At 37.6% G+C, this 11,590-nt stretch overlaps 1 protein-coding gene across 2 annotated transcripts in view; it reads right to left on the bottom strand.

Annotated features, from left to right (window-relative positions):
* Positions 1 to 4: 4 nt before the first annotated feature.
* Positions 5 to 11,590, bottom strand: part of LOC139984262 (uncharacterized) — a 28,357-nt gene continuing 16,771 nt past the window's right edge. For both annotated transcript variants that reach the window (XM_071998094.1, XM_071998097.1), the window contains exons 5-6: positions 2,943 to 3,027; positions 5 to 1,545 (exon numbers count right to left, since the gene is read on the bottom strand). In XM_071998094.1, coding sequence (XP_071854195.1) covers positions 5 to 1,545; positions 2,943 to 3,027 — 1,626 coding nt within the window. The remainder of the gene's footprint in view (positions 1,546 to 2,942; positions 3,028 to 11,590) is intronic.

The following is an 11,590-nucleotide window of genomic DNA, read 5'->3' as shown; positions in this document are numbered from 1 at the left end:
GAGGTCAGATGTGACAAGTGAAGCGCAAGACATAATGGAGATCAGCTGGTTCTATTTTAGCCAAGTGTTCTCTGACCAATTGACACTTGTAATGGTGTTCAGTTGATTTGTGACCCCAGAAGAGGCGGGCTAAATACTTTGCTGCAAACCACTCTTGGATTAACTTATCAAAGAATCTAACCTGTAGCGAGACATATTTCACAGCTTTTCCTTTCTGTAAAGGTTCTGATTTCTTCTTTTTTGATTCCAATATTGGTTTATTTTTTGATTGATTGATAGATTCCAAGAAATCAGGATAAAGGGATACCCCTCTCTTCATCGCTGAAGTAACATTAGATGTGTTCAATGACTCATTACTGATGGAATCAGTCTGGGGACTTTCCCTGCCTAAGTCAGTCTGAAGATCTCTACTAGGGGAATTAAATGGAGTTCCTTCCTCAACAAGTATCCCAGCATCTATCCATGTTTTGCTATTACTGACACTTCTATCCACAAAGTCTTTCTCCCAAAACAATTGTTGGTTTCCTTTACAGAGGCCGTTAAAGGCAAGTTCCTCCAATGTAATATGGGGTAATATTGATACTTCACCCTCTGATCTGCTCTCATCCTCTTCAAAAATTGATTCCTGCTGCTGGTATGACAGATGACCCGAGGTTTCTTCCTCATCCTGCACAGAACACAGAATGTCTACAATGGCCTTCACAAAAGGAGTAACCCTGTCAAGCTGAGTCTTTTGTAACTTTCCTAATCTATCAATGTTATGTACTAAAAGCACAAAGAGTAGTGGAACATTACAAATATCAAGAATAAATGGAACATTATCAATCAATTCCTTGACTTCTTCTTTCTTTTTGAGATCTTCAGAGTAGACTTTTTCAATGTATTCATTCCTTTCGTCCTCACCGAAGCTTCCTATCTTCAACATTGGACCTCGAGGTAGATCCTTCGCATAGTCTGTCCTAGCTGTGATCATAACAATGCAGTTGGATAGTTTCTCCTTTGTCATTACTCTCATTACCTCTGAGGGAATCCCATCTTTGGTTCCACCATTGTATTCTTCTAACCCATCCAATATGAGTAATACTTCCTTCTCTGAACTGGTAAGCATAGACTCAATATCCTCTTCTGTAATGGGAATGCCTTTACTGATGTAGAACATCTTGACAGTTTGAATAATTGTCATGTTATCAACAATTTTCAAGGGCAGATAGATGACCATGGGGATATCCAGCTTCCCACAACACCAGTCATAGGCCAACTGAGAGGAGAGCATTGTCTTGCCGGAGCCTGGCTGTCCTTCCAGAATGATTCGAGTCTCTGCTTTTAGTCTTTCATCAGTAAAGATATCTAGGTAGTGTAGCTTACAATTTCGATCAACCTCTCTGCTAGATATTTTTGAACCAGAAGTTTTTAAGACTAGTTCGCTGGCAATAAAGAGATCATTTGATTTCCATTGACAAGACTTTTTCCAGGGGACAGGAGTCATGGTTTCAAACCAACTCTTCATCTTATGTCGCAGGCATTTGATGAATAAGTTCTCTTTACCTTTAAAACAAGAAATACAGAAACACAATTACCATTATGAGAAGGTGACATGTTTTCACAAGTCATGCTAGAAATGTAAAAAAAGTGTTAGGGAAATGTAATTTTATATTATAGTGTAGATAATCTAGTAACACTGTATCTTTGATAACATCTTTGATAATCTTCCAATGTAAAGGAAGCTCACTACAACACAAACTAAGATACTGACATCACTCAAACATGGTTAGTCAGTTTAACAACTACTGAAATGTTATTGACTTGGCTGGATTTATAAAACCAGAAAACAAAAATGCATTGTGGTTTCGATGATGTACCATGAGCAGTTTTCTCCATGAATCTGATGTAATGTATAGTGAGGGTGTACATGTTTACAAGGGTTTCACGGTTTGACCTCTGATAAACCCAAATGACCTTTGGCTTCGACCAAAAGCAATAGTCTTCGTTTACACAATGTGGTACTCCTACCATTAAATATGAGGTCCTTCCAAGCTTCCCTTCTTGAGATATCTGGTTTACGAGGTTTTAATAATTTGACCCCTGGTGACCTCAAATGACCTTTGACCTCCACTAAAATATAATAGGCTTCTTGAACTCAATGTGGTACTTCAACACACAAGATATGAAACTGGTCTGATCTTCCCTTCTTGAGATATCGTGTTTACAAGCTGGGCGTCACAAACGCACTCACACACACACGCTCTTACACACGCACGCATACACATGCCAACACCATAGTGTAGACGCTGGCCGGAGTTAAATTAAAGTTAGTATCGCGCACCTGCCACTGTCAGTCACACTTGGAAAACTATAAAGTAAACGAAATAATATAATAAAGACGACACGGTCCGTGCGTTACTTTAACAAAATATATATATATATATCAGTATGCTCTCGTGGTCTACAAAGAAGTCCTCACCTCAGTCTACAGAAGCAAGACTTTCACATAGTTCATTGCACATTGTGAATTGGGTATAAATAGTTGGCAAGCTTTTAAAGAAGTTAATCAAATTAGCTAGTTGCCTTTAACCCAGTCGTTTATAATTAAATGCAGTTTTCAGTCGTTATTTTACTTTCTACAATAGCATAAATTCCTTCTGCCTTCGGCAAGGACTAAACAAGATTTAACCTCTTTCCATGATACTCCTGGCTTTATCCACACCTCTGCAGAGTTCATTTGACTTTTAATATCTTAACATAATCGACAGTTTGACAATTCATCATACACTACTTAAATTCACTGAAGTTACCCCCCCCCCCCCCCTCTTCTACATCTCTGACAGCTTTCGAAAGCTTCGGGTAGGACTATTTAAGGATAAGCAGACTTTACATAAGGAAACATTATACTGTCTAGAAATTTACAACAAGCAGCAGCAATGATATTTTCATTGTGATCCTACCTGCCAAAGTTGATTCCTGTGATATGTCTAGAGTGTCACGTTCTTCAAGCAGGATTTCTTCATCCATAGCAGAAGCGGAGTTAGCCTGCAGCATAAACACAGTTGGAAAGATATCTTATTTGGTGTACTGACACATTTAAAAGAGAACTGTCACCTGTAAAGTTACAACAATTAAAGAGGTCATGAGACGGTCATATGTCGATCATTGAAATGAAATATTTGGACAATTTGATAGACAAATATAAAATTTTTGTTTGTTAAAAAACCGTTATTTTCGTGTAGAAAATATCAAATGAATAAATAACGTCCCACCGTTGCTCGAAAAATAAGCAGTTTAACCTTCAGACTCAATGACGTCATTGCATGAACGATGTTTAGTATGAAATGCACTGTCTGTACACGGCGTCGGGACGCGGTACATAAGCCTATACGTTCCGAGGTAAACAAGTGCTAGTCTTAACGAAACTGAATTTTGTTAAGTTATTCCAATTTTTCGAGCAAAACTGCCGGTTCGGTGTGTTGTTGGTGGTTGCAGCAACACCAAATCGGAAGGAATCAGTCTTCATAGATATCCGAAAGATTCGAAAATCAGTAGAATATGGACTCAGTTTGTGAACAACACTCGGTTTGATTTTGCGTGTTCAGGCTATAGCTATGTATGTAGTGACCGTTTTGAACCACTAAGAAGTAAGATTGTTTCGATTCAACGCATGAATTAAAGTCACGATTTGGACTTGGCGGGAGTAGGGGAAGGGTACTCCTGCCCGGAAAGTACCCCACAATCAAACGAATAAAAAAAACGACCGATCTCGGGGAGCCATCCGTAAGCACTACAAGTACAAGTACTATAGTAAGTATTGCGAAGTTCGGATACCCCTAAGAAATACACGATTTCACCATGACAACCTACTGCAAGAGCCAGTTTCACGAAAAAATACAAAGCTACAGTTATTTTCTCTTCAAAATCCTATTAGCAGTAGTACTAGGCCTAAACATGACGTTAGGCATATCCCTACAGCATGTAAAGTCGGTGTCAGCAAATCAACCAAGCAAGATGCTCTACAGAGGCAGAAGTCCAGGCTCAAGAAAACCAGTGAACAGTAGGGAAGGGTTGTTGATATGCATTTTTTCTACTTTTAATGTAAAATTTAAGTATGCCGTTGTATATAAATTTTGGTAACTGAGGTCACAATACTTTACAAGCAAGATACTGCATGTGTAACCATAGCAAAGCCTAGTTAATGATTTGTTGTTGTTTATGTTTATCACTTTCCTATTTTTGGATGTACTCTTTTAATTATGGGATGTATTTTAGGAATTATGGGATGGAATTAATAGGGTATCATAGTAGGGGACAAAGTTAAGGGAAGATACTATAAGCCAAGTTTGCATAGTAAGAGGAGAACAGAGGAAGGATAAGTTGAGATGGTTGTGCACAAGATCAACATAATTTCTTATAATAACAACAGTGTTAGAGGAGAGGACCCGTATTTTCCTATAAGTTCAGTGGATTTCTTATAAGACGTATAACAGCTCTTGTTTAAGTGACCTCATTGCTTTTAATGCACGATTCATGTGCATAGTAAACCCATTATTTTGCCTTAATATGTTTATTTTTGTGTGAGCATTCCGCCTTTTCAAGTTGTCCCCACGATCTCAGAGTAAACCGACCCTACCCTCATGGGAAGGTGCCACTTGAAATTTTCCAAACCTAAAAATATAGTTTTGCCTGGTCACTGTGTTTTTGGCCAGCTACACCTGCATATAGGTTTTTCAGCATCTAGTCTCAGGATGAATGGCTGTTTGGGATGTATTATGAAAATCACTTCAAACAACTCTTGTTGAAGATTGGAATGCGTGCTTTAGAAAGAGACTATTACCATCACCAGAAATGTAACAAAGTTTGAAAAAAAATGGATGTTTAATGTGTATGACTTTTATCAATCAAATAAGAAACATATGACAAAGAAATAATTCATTTTCTTCATTATTTTTAATTCATTCACTTTTTATGTAGTTTTTTGTATAATATACAGACATGGGGTTTCACCGATCAAGTTTTATACAAATGAAATACATCAATATTCCTTTTCATGGGAACATTGCAAACTTGAAGCCATCAAATCTGAATGCCATTTAAGCGATGCTTCATGCAGACGATATTTGTCCCTGTGTCGGCAAGCGGTAATTAGTCCAGTTCTGGGTACAGGAACCCCACATACTCAGCTGAAGGGAAGCACTCCCTAATCTTTGTAACTGCACAAGCAGGAATGGTCACTCTGTGTTTTTTTGCCAAGATACCCCCAACACCACCTGACTAGTTGCCTGTAAGCTACATATCTGTAACGCCTGTCAGAAAGAAAAAAAAGGAAATAATAAAATATAAGAAAATGCATCATAACAAAACACTGAATCAAGCCCATTGAATTGAATGTTTCCAATAGGCAACGAACCGAAATCTGCATATAAGATTTGGAAGCAAAACAATACATTGTGAAAAAAATTATCCACTAACTCAAAAAGGAGTGTTTCACTTTTTTACAGGATTTATTTCTAACTTCTTTGAAGAGTTTTTCAAACACTCCCCCACAAAGGTGCAGACACTGAAGAATGGGGAAATGAACCATTTTCTCTGCACTTACATGTATGCAAATGCTATTCCCTTTTCCAGGTACTGGTAGGAACTGTATTCAGTTGATGAGCCGGTCTTGCAAGCAAGAGGCTATGAGTTTTCTTCATTGTCTGAGTCATCTGTGTTCTGTCGTTGCACAAACAACATTATATCACTTGCGTCATTGAAACCAGGGAATAGCACCGGCTTTATGGGCCTAATAGTTTGATGGTATTCACCCTTTTTTTCATATTACATTACAAATTTGAAATAAATATGAAACAAATTATTTCCAATCTGATTTACAAACATATCTGGCAATTGTAGATTCTGTAAATCCTGCTAAAATGTTGTCTTGACATATTTTTTTCACCAAATCATTTAGTACCCTACTTTACTTAAAGGTTTTCTAATTATGTAGGTACACTACCTTATACTTACATGTGTAAATCTTATTCTTGCAGCTGTCCATATTGTTGCTGGTAGTCATAATATGCTGTTTCAATAACATAAATGTCCAGACATACACTTTGAAAGCCTGGGTGTTGGACTATGCACCGCAAACTATCATCTTCTACGCTGTCCACTTTGTTTTTCACTTCTTTAATTTCCCTGCAAAACTTGCATTCTATTGCTGATGGCATTGCAGTACAATTCTCACAGGTGCACCTGCAAATTGAAGTTGTAAACATAAATGGCATAGAAAAAATGGCTTTCATGTAGTTCACACGACACCAAATATGAGACCATTTTGTAACTGCATCAACAAGTTTTGAAAGACTGGTCAGGGATAGACAATAATTGACACTATGTAATATGTTTTTATTGGTTTGTACCACAATCCCATACCAAATGTAGGCCTTAGATTGGGAAAGAACTGAAAGTCATTATTTCAAAAAGACGTAATAAATTCAGTATTCCTATTTTCTGCTGGGAATGGTAAGCGCAACGTAAATAGATGATGTAGAAAATATTGAGTGCAGAAATTTCCAGTATGGGCCTAGCCTAGGCCTACTGTTAGATTAAATAATTTTGCATTGTCAAATTACTTGTTATATTTTACCTGAACTAATTTTCGTATCCGTTTATTTCCTACCACAATGATACTGCTTTGTCCTATGATAATTTCATTGAATATGCACTAAGCTACATCAAACAGAACTTGTACGGTAGTTGCATTACTAGATGTAGTACTAGTAGTAGTAGCCTCTAGTAGTTGCGCGAAATGAACGTAACGACTCGATAATAGGTTATCTTTTTTTATAAGAAACATATAAATGTGGAACATTTAAACAAAATACATTAATTCATGTACTGACCCTTCATTTACGTCAATTTGGAGTCTATCAACGTCAGGAACTGAAGGAGCTTAGTCTCCCAAATCTCCTGCACCAGCTCTCGCAACTGCCACTGGCTCGAATTGGTATGGTTGCAAACCAAATGCTTCTTCTTCTTCATCATCGCTATTTTCGCTTTCATCAAAACTCTACGAAGAGCAAGACAAGCGCAATTCTATTTCCTCTGAATTATCGTCGGAACTTTGAGACATTTCTGATCAATTTTGTGCTTCATTATGTAATTTATTTCAAGTTGATGAAAACGCGTTAACACACACTACACAGTGAAACACACAGTACACAATGATATCAGCGTAGCGTCGTTCATGCAATGACGTCACGAGGCTTATCGCTGCAAAATTTGTTTTTCTCACTTCCGGGTTCCGAATGCGTCATAGTTCGTTAATTTCATTTGATATTTTCTACACGAAAATAACGTTTTTCTAACAAAAAAGTTATATATTTGTCTAATCAAATTGTCCAAATATTTCATTTCAATGCGTGACATATGACCGTGTCATGACCTCTTTAAGTCTTTAGCATAATAAAGCAACTGATTTTAGCATAGGTGAATGTACTCATTACTTACTTCACACTTCTTGTAATCAAATGTAGCATGACTTTGAACATCAGTCTTTAAATCATTGGACTATGTCTGTACAGCTCAAAATTATGTTGATACCTTGTAACATCTTTAGCAGTGGAAGGTTTGATCATAAATTCAACACAGTAATGGTCTCGTCACAAAATTTTGGCTAACTTTATAAACACACACTTCGTTTGCTACTGATGGTAAACTGGCTACAGATACTAACTGTTTTGTATTCACAATTCACTTACTATACTTAAAAGCACACTCTCAGCTAGGAAATTTTTAGAGGGCGGGCCAATTTCATATGTTTCGATGGTTCACCGTTAATCACGTGACACGGTATTTGTAATATACTGCCAGTGTACAGTGTACCCTGTATGTAAATATACGTAATATATAGCACAGTTTCATGCAGTGGTAGCATAAAACACGTAACGTGTATATTGCGGCCGCGTCGCCGCGCTGTTGAGGTGGAAGGCACAGGTTGCTTTACTGTGGGTCCCAATGCAAAAAGCAGTGAGCGACGAAACGGACATGAAATGAAAAGTGTACTTGAGCTGGTGCTACGTACGTGGACTGGGTCTCCAAAAACGATCTACTGGAACAGAGATCGGGGATCGACAAAATGACCAATGCTACCTTCGCGGAGCATTTACTGGCATGGCAGATCATACGAGAAGGTAGGCAGCAAATTATTCTAACGACTAACGTTATATATTTACTATTTAGGCTACTGCATACTGTTTTCCGGTCGAAGTGTTTGGTCTGCCGTAGGCTTCATTGTTATATTGTTCAATAGATCATGCTAGCTACTGTAGGCCTTCTACTACGAGTACTACAAACTAAGGCAACTAATACACCGAGAGACATAGGCTAGTACAGTAGTAGTATAGTCAGTTTTGCGAAGTTTGGAACACTGCGAAGTTCGGACACCCCTAAGAAATACGCGATTTCACGATGAGACAACCTGCAGCAAGAGCCAATTGCACGAAAAACTACGAAGCTACAGTTATTTTCTCTCCAAAATGACCCAACCATATCAAGTATAGTTTCAGGTGATTTATACCATGAGATATAGTTTTGGGGTGTTTTAAAGCTTAGGTGTCCGAACTCCGCAGTGTCCATGCTACTGCAGTGCAGGCTGCTGTACAAACTGTAGCCTAGCCTAGGCCGAACATTTCATGAAGTGTTATTTATGCTTTTCTACTTATATTCGCCTAAGCATGATCAGTATGGAAGTGTGCGGTATCATGTGTTTGGTTTATGATTCGGTAGCTTTGCAAATATGAATAGGACTTAGCCTACATAAGTGTAATATGGATTTGGTAGGGAGATCTCCCCACAAGAAAATTAAACTCGAAAGAAATGCAACTTCTCATGAGCGGAGCAATAGCAAAAGTAGGACTACTGTAGCCTAGCTCCAGGCCCAGATTTGTAAAATTATGCACCATGGAGGGCCTGCCTCAATTTGATGGTTATTCCTGTCAGGAGCATTTTTGATATGGGCATATTTATTTTGTAACTGTAAGTCTAGTATGCAATGAGATACGTGAGGGACGGGCCTATACGCAATAAAGTAACTGTTTTCATTTCATACTCTACTTTACCAGCACAATTATAGAGTTCCTAGCAACAAATAAATTAGTCTGACAACTTGAAAATTTACTGCATATTTGCATGCATGGTCATTCTCAGTTATAGACTACTAATTTGTGTAGCCATTTCAGTTTTGTCTTTTTTTGTCTGAGAATGGGTTCTTAAGTGGTGAAATAACCTTGAATCTGCTGAGCAACTCCAAGATGAATTAAGTTACTAAGGCATTGGGTTCTTTTACTTTTTTAAGTCTAATATGCATAGGCTAGAATATTTACTTTGCTTCACTTGTTTGTCAATCCGCATAGCCACTTTAGCTGTGGATGATTCTCCACTTGCAAAGAAAAAATGTACGCATTAATTTAAAGGCCGTGGCTATGCTTATGACTAGTCGTAACAATTATTTATAAACTATTCTTACGACATCGGCGAATTCATGCGCAGTAAAGTAAATAAAGCAACTGCGCATGTAGTAGCCCGGGTAAACCTAACCCCTTACCCTAACCCAACCCTTAACCGGAAAATATTGTTACTCCTAGTCGTAAAAAGAGTACTCCTAGTCGTAAAAATAGCCACGTAAAAGCAACTGTGCATGCGTAAAAGGGAATTATTGTTACGACTAGTCGTAAGAATAGCCACTTTGTAATTTAAACTCTTTCACCCAAATTAGAGTTTGCCTATAATACTCCCAACTTGGTATAGTAACTTTAAAAAAACGGTAGCGGCTTTTCCTGTAACTGTAGTGTAAAGTGATAACTGATATTACTAAGTTTTCCAAATTAATTCAAAACTCAAAAGCCTTCTCAGAAAGAAGCTACACTAGCTCTACAGGCTCCTTTGTTGAATTAGTGAAGGATAGTAGATATTGTTCACATGTTTATGCATTCATAACATGATAGTTTGCTATCATCGTTGTTTAATCATACAATCAAGGACAACATAAACAAATCAATGTCACCAATAATTATGAATGCCACCATTTTATGTTCGACAAAATTTATCACATTTAATTTAAAGGATACACCATGCATGGCACATTGAGGGACACTGACGCACATATTGTAGTTGTAATAACGCACCAAATATGCGCTTCATCGGACATGACACACCATTCCGGGGATCGTTGAGTCCGTCTTACAATAATTGATAATTTCATCATGATATAGAAATTAAAGACATTTGCCAAAATATAACAACATCAAAGGCTTCATAGCTCTACACATAATCTGATCATGCAGCTCTAAAAATTATACAAAATGAAAATGATACAACTGATTTGTGAGAGAACTAGAATGGTCACCCATTATATACCATATCATGTTTCTATAGTATATATCTTTTAAACACTTCATTGTTTAGGGCACACCTGTAGAATATTCCGTAATTTTTAGTCTTGTAAATAAGCAAAGCCTAGCTATATTTTTGAAAGCAATTATGCATCCCTGAACATGATGAAATTTGGTGACATATTAGTGTATGAGCAAGCCTACTGGGACATTGCCATTGTAACATCAAACGTTATGATATTTAGTGTATGTAAGGTATTAGTAGATGAGTTATAATACTGCAGGTGTATACTACTAACATAGAAATAAGAAATATAATAGAAATTGTTGCACATCACTAGTTTAGGTTTGCACTATATTAGTAAATGGACCATTCTTGAATACTTGCAGAGTTGACACCATACGTACTGTAAATCATAAAGCAGATGTGATGAATTTATGCTGCCAATAGTAAAGTTCTGTATTAACTAGTAGTGTTATTACTGTTCTGTGTTTGCAAAATTGATTTGAATTTTTGACTATTTAGTGAAGGGCAAAACGTGGTATTCAGTAATTTATGTTGGAAGTTATATAATTCACTATGTCAGGGATTTGCTCACACTGGGCAGCTACTGTACGCCCAGCAGTTCTGAATGCCGCCCCGCACAAACAGTATTTAGCCTTTTTCGCCCAGCACTTTTTGATGATAATTTAATAAGTTTTACCATAACCAAAATCTGGGAGAATATATGGCACAGAATAGGAATATAGCACCACCTAAGCATACTTCATGTGCAAAATTTGTCCATTTGGGGGGGGTACCCCACCCATGAAATCCCTCTCCCAGGGTGTGGATCACACTACCGCCCAATCTGCCTGGCACTCAAATATTCATGAGCACTTCCCTGCTTTGCGTACAGTATGCATTCTGATATATTATTAACTTTGCACATCCCGGTATTATTTGTCTTTTTCAGTTGAAGGTGTGTGCCCAATTAAGAAACTCGAGAGGTTGGTATCCAAACTGATCAACCAGAAAAGATAACACCAGTTCCTCAATGAAAGGCCATGCCCAACAGAAGCTGATGCAGCAATGCACTCCAGCAGCTATACCCCAGTGGAGACTGGTAATTTTTTTATGTACATACTGTAACCATTCCATGCTGTAAATAAGTCTACATTTTAACTAGGTCTGCAGTCTACTACTGTAGGACTGTATATGACTAACCAGATTTAGGACATTGGACACA

The sequence above is a fragment of the Apostichopus japonicus genome, chromosome 17 (genome assembly GCF_037975245.1).
Source record: "Apostichopus japonicus isolate 1M-3 chromosome 17, ASM3797524v1, whole genome shotgun sequence".
Taxonomy (NCBI): domain Eukaryota; kingdom Metazoa; phylum Echinodermata; class Holothuroidea; order Aspidochirotida; family Stichopodidae; genus Apostichopus; species Apostichopus japonicus.
The sequence above is the reverse complement of the archived record's forward strand: the minus strand, read 5'-3'. Positions and strand labels throughout refer to the sequence as shown.